The following is a 17,208-nucleotide window of genomic DNA, read 5'->3' as shown; positions in this document are numbered from 1 at the left end:
CTTATGAAGTCACTTCTGCCAGAGACCTAGCTCCCAAATATACCTAGATCAGTTTCTGAACTCTCTTTTCTGTACCTTTGTGCTATTTATCTCTTCCTGTTTCAGGAGCATGCTTTTTTTTTTACTAAGGCACCTTACTACTGAGAAGGTTGAGTCCCTATATTACTTGCCCTTTTTCAAAATTATTATATTCTTCCACGTAAACTTTAGAAATGTGATGGTCAGGTTGGCTTCACAATTCATGCTGGGATTTGGATTGGAATTATATTGATTTTGGATTAGCTTGGATGAAATTGACAACTTTATATTTTGTCTTTCTAGCAAAAAATATTTGCAATATAACAAGCAATTTAATGATAGAGCTCAACGAGATTTAAGATACTTGTTAAAAGTTTAGGTTTTTGCAGAACATCTCAATGTCCCTAATTAGAATTTTTATGAACAAGAACCTGAGAACATGAATTTGTACTTAAACCCTCTTCGACTCTTATAAAAACTAAAGTTGAGAATCACTGGACAAATACACCAGTTTTCTGACTTAAAATTCAAGAAAAATTTCCCACTTGGTATCTGCATTACTGTATTAATTGTGGTGATTTCTCCTTCAGAATCCATCACAGATGAACTTGACATCCAATGTGGACATGGCCTAATTATACTAATGGCTCCTGCTCCCCAGGTTCTTCAACCATGTTACCTTTGAGAAACTGGTGACAATATTTTTCGGAAATAAACTTGACTTCTAAATAACCCAAGATAATGTCTCCAGGGCAGTAGATCTAGCCTCAGGAGTCCAACAATCACAGTGCGTGCTTCTAATAGCCACACCCCATGTTGGTAAGCAGAACTTCTAAAGACAGTGACTTTGGCTGGAGAAGCTGAGAGTCTTGATGGACTGGGAGGCTTCCTCTGTTAATGCAGATGAAAGCTTCGATCTCAAGGCAGATTCATTCTCTTCTACTGTTATCTCCTCAGGTTCTGATCTTTGGCTTAGAATCTACCTGTCAAGGGATGCCATTTACTGAATGACTGCTTCAGTCTGAATTGAAAGGAGGAGAGCAATGTAGGTGCTTACTGAACAGGGAGAATATTGATCTAGTTTGGGGCTTTGTGGGGCTGGACCTAAGTGACGGGTAGTACTTGAGGATACATTCCTCTCAATCCCCCATGGAGATCAGTCACGGCAGTTCCAGTAAGTGGTAGGGATAAGAAGGAGAATCAGGGGCCACTTTTAACTCAAGGTACTAAGAATGATTGGGCAAGGTCCATATAGTCCTCTGAATTGTTCTTTATGATCAGGATGGATCATTTTTGCTCCCAACTAGATTTCCTTTTCTTCTTTTTTCTTTTCAATTGGTTGACTTGTGGATTAAATGAAACAGATGTTTACCAAATCTCTACTTCTCTCCCTACTGTGTTATAATGGATGTATGTTTTTGGCTAGAATTGAAATATGATACTTAAACTCCATTTTAATAAGGCAAATTCAGGATTTCCATGTGTATCTAAGAAGATAAAAATTCCACTTCTTTACTCTCTGAAGCTATCTACATAATTTCTCTGTTAATTGATTGATGCTTTCCTTAATATAACTATTTGAATATACCAAAAGTTTTGCATCTGAAAAATATGTATGTTTGCTCCCTATTTGACATACCCAGTATCCTCAAGTACGGGGTCATTGCTTAAATCCAGATTACATAAAATCCCCATGGAGCATCTAAGGAGTTAGAAAAAAACATGCAGAAGCGTTGTCTACAAGGATCATAACTTGAATACCATCCATAGATTCTAGAGTATCATAAGAGTACCTTAGGGATCATTTAACTAGAGAAGCTTGGACTCCCTGAGTTGAAAATGCTCTTAAGGGGTAGTATTCAACTCTTAACGAAAGTCAAAATTCCTCCTGCAAGATGTTATTCAAGGAGCCTCTGCTTAAATATTTTCAATGCATCCTAACAGTTTATTACAGTTATTACTTGCCCTATCCCTTTTAATTTTAAAATTTGGAGACTGAATATCCATGTTAAGTGTCCTTCTCAAATTTACACAAAACTAGACCCAAAATATAGATCTTTTCAATCCAAATTGAAGGATCTTTTGACTTAATTTTATAGCCTGTGGATATTTGGCTGGAAGATCCATTTTAATTTTTTTATTCTTTTATCTTTCTATCCGTGGTAGTGATATACCACACTGCTGTGGTCTCTGTTGTCTTCTTGAGCATATGGGGGCTGCCTTCTCAGATGAACTGTACCACCAGTTCTCCATACACAATGAGAAGGGCAAATTGATATCAATCACGCAATTCATTTAGATTGTGGGATTATATTAATAGTGTGTCAAAAAAAAAATCCACTTAACTGAGATTGGCTGTCTTCGTGTGTCTAATTGAAAAAAAACTGAAACAATTTTTTTGAGTATTGAGTAGATACAGGCACTCATTCAAAATCAGAGAATTTCAGCTTCTGTGGTCTACTCTATACATCATTCTCAGTGGAGTGAAGATATAATGGGAATTAGACAAGAATTAGTTGAAAAGAGACCCAGAAAAATCTTGGGAAAGTGATAATACAAGGGTAAGCCATGACCAGAAATTTAGATTTCCCTCAGTGTCTTGAAAGAGACAGAAATCCATTTGTCCAGGTGGAGGTATTATGTAGGGAAACTGTCTCATTGGTTTCCCTCTCTTGTTCCTTGATACAGAAAACACATAACTAGTATACACACATATATGTATATAATGGGGATATGCATAATATATACATCCTTTACATTTATATTTAAAACAAAAATATTTATAATTACAGAATGAAAACCTCTTATTTGCGTTAAAGAACTTTAAAATCTGCATATGTGAGTATCCTAATGCTAAATTCAAATAAATGAATAATTACAACTACTATGCTTAGGACCAGTTTCTAGTAAGTAAAAAGGAAAAAAAATATATAATCTCCAAATTCTAGGGGTAGATACAATGAGTATCATAAATTTACCATCATTTAACTTGGAGTCCAGGAAGTTAAGATTTGCTATTGACTAGAAAAACGCAAAACCAGAAAATTTTGGTAGCAGATGCAAATGATTCCTCAACACAAAATGATGTAAAAGTATATAAATATACTGAAAACTATAAACAAAGACTGGATGCAATAAAAAATGCTAGATGATTTTGCATTCGGAGAATTACTTTCTTTACTTCTTAGGCTTGGGCAGTTGGAAAACATACTCTGAAAAAATTTTCTGATATAAGTCCTAAAAACGACTTTTGAAATTATTCCTTCTAGCAGTTTGAAAACTGCGTTAGTAATGGAATATTAAAAAAAAATCTTATTGACATAAAAATATATAAAAGTAATACAACTTGTGATTTATATCAGGGGATTGCAATCAGAAGAATTTTGAATTTCCCATTGTCTCTAACTCTCTGTGATGAGCTCAGACACATTTATGCAAAACTATTTCAGTGAGTTTCTCGGAGGCACTTAGAATGGGAAAAGTGAAGTGTGTTGCAAAATGCCATAAAGTTAATTACCCTTTTCTACCACCCTGGTGACTCTTCATTTCCTGAAAAAGGAGAAATTTTTCTTTAAACTAATGTTATCTTCTGTTCCACTTTTAGCTCAGTGCTCTAGTTTGCAGAACCTCCAGTAATGTTTCTAATTGATCTCTTGATAGTCTGTCAGAAATAATACTAAAGGGTTTCCTTTCTCCTTATTGTTTTCGGTATTGACATAAGATTATTGTAATGAGTAATTGACATGAGGTATATGATATGCATACTACATATCTTATGATATAATAAGTCATTAATAAACACAAAAGCCCACACACTTTTGCTAAGAGATCATCTAATTCTTCCTCTCCCTTCTTATTTTATGGTTGGATAAGCTGAGGTTCACATGTTTGTGTCTGAACACTACTCATTCTTTCATACCACGTACTGATCAAGTTTGGATAGCTGAAGTTAACCATATTTTTTCACTTTTGGAGAGCTATTTTTCTTGGGCTTGAAGTAAGCAAGAAACATACAATAATACATATATAAGATAAAAGGGAAAACTATTAGATAATTCCTTATTCATTGGCTAGACAAATGACGTGATCTTAGTCTTAGAAAAAGCCTCCTAACTGATTGTCAGTTATCCTGCTGCATATTTAGCCTTAATTATTATTTTAGCAGACATTTTTGAGAAGGGGTTCCATCAAACGTCTGAAAATGCCTACCACCTACAGACCTTGTGCTGAGTTTCCCATACATTTCTACTCTCCACCCTGGATCGTGGTCTCTGTCTCTGTTCCTGACTCTCCTGTATAGAGGTGCTGTCCATGGAGCAGGTCAATGAGACTTTGATGAGAGAGTTTGTCTTCCTTGGCTTCTCATCTCTGGCCAGGCTGCAGCTGCTGCTCTTCGTTGTCTTTCTGCTTCTCTACTTGTTCACTTTGGGCACCAATACCATCATCATTTCCACCATTGTACTGGACAGAGCACTTCATAACCCCATGTACTTCTTCCTCGCTGTCCTCTCCTGCTCTGAGACTTGCTACACCTTCGTCATTGTACCCAAGATGCTGACTGACTTGCTGGCCAAGAAGAAGACCATCTCTTTCCTGGGCTGTGCCATTCAGATGTTTTCCTTCCTCTTCCTTGGCTGTTCTCACTCCTTCCTGCTGGCAGTCATGGGTTATGATCGCTACATGGCCATCTGCAACCCTCTGAACTACATGGTGCTCATGGGACATGGAGTGTGTGTGGGACTAGTGGCTGCTGCCTGTGCCTGTGGCTTTACTGTCTCGTTGGTCACCACCTCCTTGATATTTAACCTGCCCTTCCACTCCTCCAACCAGCTCCATCACTTCTTCTGTGACACTTCTCCTGTCCTCAAGTTGGCATCTCATCACTCTCGCCTCAGTCAGTTGGTCTTATTCATGCTTGCCTTGTTTGCCTTGGTTATTCCACTGTTACTTATCCTGGTCTCCTATATACGCATCATTTCTGCCATTCTAAAAATTCCATCCTCTGTTGGAAGATACAAGACCTTTTCTACCTGTGCCTCCCATCTCATTGTGATAACTGTTCATTATGGTTGTGCCTCTTTCATCTATTTAAGGCCCAAGTCCAATTACTCTTCAAGTCAAGACATCCTAATATCTGTGTCATATACCATCCTCACTCCATTGTTCAATCCAATGATTTATAGTCTGAGAAATAAGGAATTCAAAACAGCACTTCGAAGACTAATGGGCCAGACTTCATGTCCTGTTAATTAAAGATTCGTGTTGTAACTATTCAGTTAATTGTATGGTTTTTATGTAAAATGTGTGCTTTCACAATTTTCTCCTTTAAATGTAGGACATACTGTAACATAAGAACATTTTACATTTTACAAATGAGATGAATGAGGCTTTAAGAAGGTAAGACACTCCCAAATTCTACTATCAATGACACTCTAAGAAGGCCATGCAGATGTGGGAAGGGATTACTCATTTTTAGAACAAATTTAATCATAATTCACTGCTCAATACCTTGATGGTTCCGAAACAAAAATGTCAACTGATGAGGCAAAGAAACATCCAAATTGTTTAGTTACAAGGAACAGAAGAAGAAAATCCTACTATCTATTCCTACCCTGCTGCTATCAGTTCTCCTTTTCCTGAAGATAACAGGCAACTTTGGATCCCTCTAATCTGCAGCAAACTTTATCTACCATTTTCAGTCCTGATTCACCCCCTTCAATCTAGCTATTGAAATGTCTTTATCTTTACTTGGGATTCTTGTGTCCTTCCTTTGTTTGAGACCTCATTATGGAGTCTCCTTCCTATATATATGTAAATCTTTCCCATACTATCCTGCCTTAGCTCTTATATGTATTCCCTGAAAATCATACTTATTTATTCTCTTCAAGGAAGCTACCAACAATGAATAATTGCTGAAATATCTCAAGTAATCTAGCAAAGGCATTTAGGTAATGTTAATAGGGTGGTGTGCTAAAGTTCTCTAAGGGCCAGCAAATCCGTGGAAAAATCCTTCAGTGACTCCCCTTCCCATAAATGATGAAGCCAAGAGCCCCATGTTATCAATAATTTATTATCTAGTCTCTGTTCTACCTCTCTGGCATTATTGTTTTTAAAATTATTATTATTTCTCATTTGTGCTTAATTACTCATTCTGAAGCTAATCTGGTCTTCAAAGTGACATGATTCTGTATTCTGCCATGTTTTCTCATATGCTGCTTCTTCTCTTTGAAGTTGCTCCTTTCTTTTAATTAATTTTCATATTTTATCTCATAATTTAGGACAACCTGAGATATTCTCTCACTTTATCTCTAAAGCCTTCTTGTCTCACTGTCACACTCTGCTAATAGTGTTAAGCTCTGCCTTCTTTGTGTTCTCATAGCACCCAGGATGTATTTTTATCATATCTCTTATTATTTCAACAAATATTTACTTACTTCTTAATATGTACCAGGTACTGCTTTTAGCTACTGGAAATTGATGATGAACAAAATGTGTGTGCCCTCTGTCCTCATGGCCCCAAGGTCTGGTTTGAAAGATTCCCAGTAAACATAAATTCAGATAAAAGCAATTTACCAAAAGCTGAAGTCTATTCTCTGAAGGAAAAGTATATGCAGGAGCTAGGGGAGAGAGTACTAAAAGAAACCTAATTTAGATTGAGTGTGGGGCTGGACACCCTAGAGACTTGATGCATAATCTATAAGCTGAAGGGTAAGCAGGAGTCACTAGGTAAAGGGAATTATTTGGAGAGATCTTTTTAGACAGAAGGAACAACATGTACAAAATCCCTGAAGGAAGCAAGAGCTGGATGAGTTGGAGGCAAGCAAAGGCCAACATACCCACCTTTTGGTCTCTCCCTAGAACAAATCTGAGTTTCCTGAAGACACAGACTTTATATTAAACACAGCCTTGTTGACCCTGTTCCTTCTATAGTGCCTGGAATAAAAGGGATCTTGGTATTATGAATAGTCTTGCCTATTCTGCCATTTTCTGCCCCAAAGCTTGCTTAGCCATCTTCATGCCCTTTTTTAGTGAATGCCAGCTCCGTTCTCTCAGGTACCCAGGCCACACACCTGAAAGTCACTTTTGCCACTCTTTTCTTTTCTTTCTTACACCGCATATTGAATCAGCCAGTAAGTCCTATAGAATCTACTGGCTTATAGGTTTTTCAGTCATGTCCCTTCTCTCCAGATCTCTCATTATTCTTAGTCTGGTTCTCCTCCTACCTTGCCATGCTGTCACCCCTTGCTCTTGGTCTCCCTTGAAATACAGCTCTCTAAATGTGATGGAAGATCAGTGTTTCAAGAGGCTTTCTAGACAACATTTGATAAGATGATTCTAGGGGCCAGCCAGGGGCATAGTGGTTTGGAAGACCAGAGTTTGCAGGCCTGGATCCCAGGTGCAGACCTAGCACTGCTTATCAAGCCACACTGCGGCAGCATCCCACATAAAACAGAGGAAGCTTGATACAAATGTTAGCTCAGCAAAAATCTTCCTCAAGGAAAAAGAGGAGGATTGGCAACAGATGTTAGGTCAGGACCAATCTTCCTCACAAAAAGGAAAAAAAATAGATGACTCTATTTTTAGATTCTAGTATCAATCCTAGGGACTAATGCTGGCTTGGAGGCTTCACTGGTGTGATCAGAATGTCAGTGCCTAGGACTCTTGTCGGTAGAATGGACTTTGGTTTTCTCATCTATTCTTTCATTGAAACTGTTCTGAGATCTAAATGAATTTTTTCCTTCAGGAAAAGGGTTGGAAGACAGAGCCAGCCAGACTCCCAATTCCTGTTTTATTTCCATGGCAGTAATTTAGCTTTGCTCTCTTCAACAGCTCCAGTCTGCTTATCCAAATCTGTTCAGTCATTTCACCAAATTTTGCCTTTGTTCACAAAGGGAGGACATGAAATAGCATGAAGGCATCTGCATAAATCCAATCTTCATACTAATAACAGCCCTCAAATAATAAACTGTCCATTTGGATTCCTGCAAAGGAAGAGACACACAATTTCTATTTCAGATAACACTGAAAGGGAAGTCTGAAAATCTAATTTGTTGTCCTGTCCTGACAGCTGAATGTCCTTGTGCAAGTAGTGTACTCTGTCTGGACTTCATTTTCCATAGCTATAATAATAACTTACATGTTTAGGGCTGGCTCCGTGGCTGAGTGGTTAAGTTTTCAATCTCCACTTCAGCCACCCAGGGTTTCGCCACTTTGGATTTGGGTGCAGACCTAGCACTGCTCATCAGGCCATGCTAAGGTGGGATCTCACATAGCAGAACCAGAAAGACCTACAACTAGAATATACAACTATGTACAGGGGAGCTTTAGGAAGTAGAAGAAGAAAAAAAAAACGATTAGCAACAGATGTTAGCTAAGGTGCCAATCTTCAAAAATAAATAAATAACTTACATGTTTATATTATCTTATATTTTACAAACATTTTTAATAGAATATTTTGTTTAAGTTTTAGATGACTTTCCTGTAATAGCTATTATCAGTCTCATTTTTCAGATGATGTAATTGCGAACTGGAGAAGTTGTTTCTTGTCCAATCACACAAGTGCAAGGGATAGAACTGTTTCTCAAACCATGGACTGACCTGATTCTATATCCTTTGCTTTAAACTAGCTTGCCGTCCCTCACCAGGCCCATTTTGGCTATCCGGCACCACTTTCTGAGAAGACAGCTCTAACAATTGTTGTGAGAACGTCTAAATTAAATTCACCATTTTCTACCCCTAAATTTACCCTGCTATCTTCATACTGTATCTTGGTCAATGTTAACTCTGTCCATCCAGGCAACAAAGCCATGCTCATGGACGTCATCTTCACCATTTGTTTCCCCTCACACACCACACATTAAATCAGTCACTAAGTCATATAGATTCTACCAGCCTAAAGTTCCTCAATTACGTTACTTCTCCATTTCCGTAGTAACAACAACTCTGTTTCCTTTGGATCACTGCAGGAATTTCAAGTCTGGTCAACCCCAATGCATTGTTCACACTGACTTCAGGCATTATCTTGGGCTGTTGTGAGGAATAAATTATATAAAATATGTTCAACATTTAGGACGGCATCTGACATTTAGTAAGCACTGTTCAAATGTTGATTATTATCATCATCAATGTCATCATCACCATCTTTCTAAAATGAAAATCTTATCAGCTAATGTCCCAGATTATAAATCCTTCAATAGATGCTAACAGATTAGAAGGTAGATTTTAACTCAAGTTAAAATTCCTAACAAAGAACTAGCTTTCCAAATGGTGCTCTGTTTCATGCCTACTTACCTTTACGTACATTATTCCATATTTTCCTGAAATTTATTCTTTTTCATTATTTACCTACCCACTACTCAGATTTAAAAAATTCACACTAGCATAACCTCCTCCAAGAAGGTTTTATTAACCTCTACAGTCTAATACATATTTCTTTTCCATATTCTCTCACAACAGCATACATATCTCAAATTCAGATCCTTCTCATAGCCCCTCATATAACTTTCTGGAGACAAAACGGTATAACCTCTATGGCTAATATAGACTAAACATGGAGAAGGACTTTACAATAAAAAGAATGAATGTAACTTGAAGTACTTATTACGTTTTTTTTTTTTTTTTGACAAAAACAGGATAGGTCCATTTATCAAATTGAAATTCTATCCAAGACAGTTTCATGAATATAAATTACTTGAGTTACCAACTCACTCATACAGTTTTTGGAAATGAGTATCTACTGAGAACCTTTCTCAGAGCCACCTTCACTTCTTTATTTCTCAGTGTGTAGACAAGGGGGTTGAGTAGTGGGGTGATCACAGTATAGGTGACTGCCACAAGCCGGTCCTTATCTGAGGAGTACAGGGATGTGGGCCTCAAGTAGATAAAGGAAGCACAGCCATAGTGGATAATGACCACGGTGAGGTGGGAGGCACAGGTGGAGAAGGCCTTACACCGTCCCTCCACTGAGGAGATCTTGAGGATGGCAGAAACAATGAAGATGTAGGAGATGAAGATCAACACTAAGGGAACAAGCAAAACCAGAATGCTGAGGAGGAAGATGACCATTTCTTTCAGGTTAGTGTCTGTGCAGCCCAGTTTTATGACAGGGAAAATGTCACAGAAAAAGTGGTTGATCTGATTGGAGGCACAGAAGGGTACACTAAACACCAGGACGTTGACAACCACAGAGATCAGGAAACCACAGAAGCTGAAGGCTAGAACCAACTGCATGCAGGTGGCTCTGCTGACAATGAGTGTGTAGTTGAGAGGGTTGCAGATGGCAACATAGCGGTCATAGCCCATTACAGCAATTAGAAAACAGTTGGTACAAGCCAAGCGCACAAAGCAATAGAGCTGGGCAGCACATCCAGAGAAAGAAATAGTCGGACTTGCAGAAATCAGCTTGGTCAACATTTTTGGTACAATGGCCAAGGTGTAGCAGGTTTCAGAGCAGGAGAGGACAAACAGGAAGAAGTACATAGGGGTGTGCAAAGCCCGGGCCAGACGACTGACAGTCATGATTGTAGCATTGGCCATCAGAGTGGTCAGGTAGACCACAGGAAGATAAAGAAGAGAAGGATCTGCAGATCCCCTAGGTTTGAGAAGCCTTTGAGGATAAACTCCGTGATCATGCTCTGGTTCTGTCTCCTCGTGGGTCAGTGGGTATTCAGATTCTTTCAAAAGTGAGAAAGAATTTGACAAAAGTAAAATGCACTCAAAGAAACCGTATTTGTGCTTCTGTACAAAGCTGATAATATCTGTCTGAAAAAAGGAGTAACAAATAAATTAAGTACACTGATCAGGGGTTGGGGTAAAAGCAGGAGGCATGAGGAGTAGTGACATAAATAATATCCCAGTTCAAACATACCTGGAGAAACTTAACTTGTGTAAGTTGTTTCCATTATTTGTGTTCTTATGTGTGTAGAAGCTTCATACTTAGGTTAAATCAAACAGTGATTTAGAGTTCATTTAATCCCATCATTTTATGGAAGGAGAAACTGAGGCTCAAAAGCATTAAACCATTTGCTTAACCCAAATGAGAGCTACAGTCCTTAGAAATCACTATCTTCAAAGTCATCTTATGAAAATCTGATGGGAAAAAAACAAATGCAAATGAAAAGTGATCTATCCAGTCCTTCACATACGTGACTCAAATACTGCTTGCTTAGATGTAATGAAGTATTTTCATTTATTTGAAAGTGTTGAGATTTATTTACCCATGATCAATTATGAAGCCTCTGAGATGGGCTTAGAATGATTCCATATTGGGATTTCCTTTGTCATGCGTGCATGGGAATTTGGAAATAAGAACCTAATTAAAGCTCAAATTATGCTCAGAGAATGATGAAGTGTGGGCTGAGACCTCCACTTTTTTGGCCTCTACCTCATTCTCTATTGCCTCCATAATGTTTTCAGAACAACTCTCACCATCATTAGTAGGAAGATCTATGGTTTGATTTGGAGATCACATAATGTTAAAACCTTCATAGCAGCTTTAGACAATCAGACAATCTTTATATTAGAACAAAGCTCAGGAATCTTCTTGATCAGTGCTCAATTCTGCATAGCATAGGGTTCTGTAGCATTGCTACAAGGGAGAGCAGTTCTCACATCCAGTATCAAGAACAGTGGGTTTCAAAGTCCTCAAATTCTCCTTAAATATCTCTCCCTTCCAACAATATTTCTCTTTCTGCTATTTTAAGAGGGAAGAAATCATAGATTTCTTGCATTTTAATTTTTAATTTTGAGAATTGAAAGATTTTAAATTACTATATGTGTGATATCGACTAATAACAATCCAGAGATTTGGCATTCCAGTGTAATCTGACCTCTGAGGAGAAAACACAGACATTTAGCAGTAAAAATTATTTTAATTGACAGGTTCTTTTAGAGAGAAAGGGGCTGAAAGACTATAGCAGGAAGCCTTCCTTTCTATCCATTTTTCATACTGCAACTTTAATATTAATAGCAGCTTCTTGAACATATGTTAGGAAGTCATCATTATCCATTCACTAACTCACATAATTCCATGATAACCTCATCAGGTCTGAAAATATTATTCCCATTTTACATAAGGAACCTAAGGAGAGCACAGTAATCCTGCTGAACTGAGAAGAGTGCAATTTGAGTTGGACGAGTCTAAAGAAACTATACTGTGTGGAGCAAAATATTAAAGAGATGGGTCAATTTACGGAAAGTGTTCCAGAAATATCCATATGGATATCTTTGCATATGAGCTGAATACTAAGATGCTTAAGCATAAGATGAAACTCTACAAGACTGAGCAAAGACCTACTGGAAGGCTCTAAGTTACACAATTCCTAGAAGTCAAATGGGCTTGAAAGATGTTTGAGTTCCAGCTAGCTAGAGTGGAAAAATGTCATAGAATATCTGAGAGAGGGAATAAAGAACTCAAAAACTCACACCTTAGTAACAAGGATAAACTAGATATCAGTAAAGGCTACTCTCTAACTGCTTTAACAAAAGTGAAAGTAAGTCTCAATCTACTTATATGCGATCTATTGATTTTCAACAAAGGTGTAAGGCAATTCAATGAGGAAAGAAAAGTCTTTTCAATGAATAATGCAAGAAGAATTAGATATACTTGTAAATAAATAAATGCCCAACTTTCCATAAAACCATACATAATAAATTAACTCAAGATGGATTTTACACTTAAATATAAAAATTAAATTAATGAAACTCTAGGAGAAAATATCTGTGACGTTAATGTAGGCAATGGTTTCCTAGAAAGAAAATGAGAAGCACAAACCAAAACAGAAAATAAGAGAGATTAGATTTTATCAAAATTCAAAGCTTCTGCTTTTAGAAAGACATCATTAAGAAAATGAAAAGGCAAACCACATATTGGGAGAATATTGCAACACTTACATCAGACAGAAGACTTCTTGTATCCAGATTATATAAAGAATTCTTACAGGTCGATAATAAGAGGACCAATGGCCCAACAAAAGAAAAAAGGGCAATATATTGAATCAGATTTTCTCTCTTTCTCATACACACATACACACACACACAGCCAATAAGCACAGCGATGAGATATCATTATATCCCTCTTAGAATGGCTGTCACTCAAAATACAGACAATACTAAGTATTAAAAAAGAATGTGGTGGGGCTGGCCCCGTGGCCGAGTGGTTAAGTTCGTGCGCTCCGCTGCAGGCGGCCCAGTGTTTCGACGGTTCGAATCCTGGGCGCGGACATGGCACTGCTCGTCAGACCACGCTGAGGCAGCGTCCCACATGCCACAACTAGAGGAACCCACAACGAAGAATACACAACTATGTACCGGGGGGCTTTGGGGAGAAAAAGGAAAAAAAAATAAAAATCTTTAAAAAAAAAGAATGTGGAGCAACTGGAATCTTCTTACACTGTTAATAGGAATATGAAATTGCAACCACTTTGCAGAACACTTTGGTAGTTTCTTAAAAAGCAAAACGTTCACCTACCAAGTGACCCGCCCTTTCTACGCCTATTTATCTACCCACAACAAGTGGAACACATGTTCACACAAATACTTATACACAAATATTTATAGTAATTTTGCACGTAGTGGCCCAAATTTCATAAACAGTGAAAAAAAAGAGAAACAAAATATGGTGTACCTAGGCAATGTGATTCATTGAGCAATAAAAAAGAACACAAGTACTCATGCACAATAAACCATGAGTAAAATTCAAAATCATTATGATGAGTGAAATAAGTTAGACCAAAGTGAATATTTTGTATTATCTCATCTATATACAATTCCAGAAAATTTCCAACTAAACTATAGTGACAGAGAGCAGATAGAGGGAGGGATGATTTGCAAAAGTTCAATGATGTGAAAAGAAATCTTTATTATTTTGATTGTGGTGATAGTTTTACACATACCACATGTATCACAACTCATCAAGTTGGACATTTTAAATGCGTTCAATATAATGTAGGTAAAATACATCCTATTAGGTAAAATACATCCTATTAAAGTAATTAAGAAATAAATCCCTGAAAGAAGTAACTTACCTACAAAGTAAGATAACTGCTTGCCATAATAAAACTGTAATGTTAGAAGTATATAACAAAAACATATGAGAGAATGAAATGGAACTTTTAGAAATAAAATAAATAATATCAAAAATTTTAAAAAAACACTAGGTCTGATTATATATTGATAAGACATTGTAAAAAAGGTTCAGTGCACTTGAAGCTATAGCAATAGAAAATATCCAAAATGAAGCACAAAGAGAAAAAATTCTTAAAAAAGTAAAGAGGGTCTAAGTAACTGGTAGAACAAAAGAAAACATTTAAAAACACATATATATGGAGTGTCAGTAAAGGAGGCAGAAAAATTATTGGAAGAAATAACTGCTGAAACTTTCCAAATTGGATGAAAGTGTAAACCCATAAGTTAGGAAGTTCAAAGAATCCAAAGCAGTATACATACGAGAACCATACCAAAAATTGTCATGATCTAACTGCTACAATAAGTGATAAAGAGAAAATTTTTTAAGCATCCAGAGAATAAAATATACCTTATAGACAGTGGGGGAAAAAAGCTACCAAACACTACAGAGATTTGAGAAAAGTGAAAGCTATATATAATTCTTTTTAAAACTCTAGCATTTGATATTCAATGAAACTATCACTCAAAAATAGAGGGATAGACAGGAGGAGATCCAAGATGGTGGCATGAGTAGTCTTCTTTTTCTCTCCCCCTTCAAATCTACAACTAATTGGACATTCATCGCTTAACAAAGGATATCCATAGAGCATCTCAGGATGCCTGAGAGACCCACACTGCTATACATCGGAAAGCGGATGGACTTCCCTCCATGAGGAGGTGGAGATAGGTGAAAACTCTCCGACCCTGACCCCTAAACAGCCTAGTACCTGAAAGCAGCTTTCTTCCAGCGGAGGCCCCCAGAACATCGCCACACACCAAGGGCAGGAGGGAGCGCACATCAGAGGAGCAACGGTAGAAACAGGTGACCAGAGCCCTACCTAAGCCCCCAGCAATTACACCTAAGCCCAGAGGGAAGCTCCAGAGTTACACACCAGAGGAGGCAGGGTAAACCCCTACCCGCCATTAGTGGAGAGGCCCTTCCCAGCATCCACAATGCCGGGAGGCTCCCAGAGAGAATCCCCAATGGGGCAGCAGCCCGCCAGCTGCCGCTGCCTGTCTCACAGACTGCGGCTCTCGCCCAATCCGGGCTCAGGGCTACCGGAGATCTCCTTGGAAAGGCCTGGGGCTGGGTGGAGTTCCGGTAGCCAGCGCCGTGGCCCAGGGGGAAATTCTGGGCTTCCGTCCTGGCAGCAGGCACAGCCTCTACCCACAAATAGTGGAGAGGCCCCGCCCAGCGTCCACAATGCCAGGAGGGTCCCGAAGAGGAGAATCCCAGGCAGGGCAGCAGCCAGCCAGCTGCCACTGAAATCAAGGTCTCCAGCTATCCCCCAGACAGGGCAAGGGGCTCCCCGAGATCCTGGGGGACAGGACTGGGGCTGGGTGGAGTTCCAGCGACCCGGCCCTGTGGCCCAGGGGGAAACTCTACAGTCCCACAGCAGCCTCAGCGAAAGACTCTGCACAGCATTAGTAGAGAGCACCCACCCAGCAACCACAAGGTGCGAAGACCCTGGGACAAAAGTAGCATAGCTAAGTAAGCTAACCACAGATTGTAGAAGATGCTCATAGCTCTGCTGTGACCCATAGTGGACAAGTGAGATTTTGTGGGCGCCGACAGTGACAGAGCTGCAAATATAAGTGATCCTGCCCCTGGCCGCTGAGAAAGACCATAACACCGCTGCAAACCCTAAGGAGGGAGCACATCTAGGTGGTCTGCAACAGTAGGTGCCAGAAGCCTGAAGCCCCCTTGTGACGGCCCCCACAGCTGAAGAGGGAACCCACAGGACCACTGTGACTATGAGGAGGGGTCCAGGCCCAGTTAGCAACAGCTGATAGGGTTCCTGGTTGGTGTAGTATAAACAGCTGTTCCCCTACCACATCAGTAGAAACAAGTGGAAGCAGTAACTAAACTCTATCTCTATGCAGAGGCACAAATCTACACCATCAAGCAATATGAAAAAATATATTAAATCTCCAGAACAGAAGGAAAATGACAAATACACAGAAAACAATCCCAAAGACAATGAAATATATAACCTAAATGATGATGACTTCAAAACAGCCACCATTAAAAACCTCAATGAGTTAAAAGAGAATTCAGATAGACAACCTAACGAGTTCAGGAGCTATGTCACAAAAGAGTTCGACACTATAAAGAAGAACCAAACAGAAATACTGGAAATAAAGAACACAATATAAGAGATTAAGAAAAATCTAGATGCACTGAACAGTAGGGCCGATAATATGGAGGAAAGAATTAGCAATTTGGAAGATAGGAATATAGAAATGCTGCAGGCAGAGGAGGAGAGAGAACTAAGACTAAAAAGAAATGAAGAAACTCTCTGAGCTTATCTGACGAGAAGAGAGGGAGAAGGGGGCTGAAAGCCTATTCAAAGAAATAATGGCTGAGAACTTCCCAAACCTGGGGAGGAAGATGGAACTTCATGTGACAGAAGCCAATAGATCTCCAAACTTTATCAATGCAAGAAGACCAACCCCAAGGCATATAGTAGTGAAGCTAGCAAAAGTCAACGACAAGGAGAAAATACTAAGGGCAGCCAGGCAGAAGAAATTAACCTACAAAGGAACTCCCATAAGGCTATCAGCAGATTTCTCTGCAGAAGCTTTACAGGCTAGAAGAGAGTGGAATGATATATTCAAAAATCTGAAGGACAAAAACTTGTAGCCAAGAATTCTCTACCCAGTGAAAATATCCTTCAAATACGATAGAGAAATAAAAACTTTCCCAGATAAACAAAAATTAAGGGAGTTCATTGCCATAAAACCTCCTCTTCAAGAAATGCTCAGGAAAACCCTCATTCCTGAAAAATCAAAAAAAGGAAAGGGGCTACAAAACCAAGAGCAAAGGCGATAAGTAGAAGAACAACAACAGAGAGTAGCAGCTCTCCATCAGAACAGATTAAACCATGGGACAAGAAACAAAGGAAATGGAAGAGAACCAGAAAACAAGACATAAAATGGCAGCAGCAGGCCCCCACATTTCAATAATTACTCTAAATGTAAATGGATTGAACTCTCCAATCAAAAGACACAGAGTGGCAGGATGGA

At 38.7% G+C, this 17,208-nt stretch overlaps 1 protein-coding gene and 1 pseudogene across 1 annotated transcript; one reads left to right on the top strand and one right to left on the bottom strand.

Annotated features, from left to right (window-relative positions):
- Positions 1-4,329: 4,329 nt before the first annotated feature.
- Positions 4,330-5,271, top strand: LOC106835725 (olfactory receptor 10K1). Its single transcript, XM_014848298.1, has one exon. The coding sequence runs from the start codon at positions 4,330-4,332 to the stop codon at positions 5,269-5,271; it is 942 nt and encodes a 313-aa protein (XP_014703784.1).
- A 4,455-nt stretch (positions 5,272-9,726) lies between these two features.
- Positions 9,727-15,106, bottom strand: LOC106835787 (olfactory receptor 10T2-like; annotated as a pseudogene).
- Between the last annotated feature and the right edge of the window lie 2,102 nt (positions 15,107-17,208).

This window comes from Equus asinus, chromosome 25 (genome assembly GCF_041296235.1).
Source record: "Equus asinus isolate D_3611 breed Donkey chromosome 25, EquAss-T2T_v2, whole genome shotgun sequence".
NCBI lineage: Eukaryota > Metazoa > Chordata > Mammalia > Perissodactyla > Equidae > Equus > Equus asinus.
The sequence above is the reverse complement of the archived record's forward strand: the minus strand, read 5'-3'. Positions and strand labels throughout refer to the sequence as shown.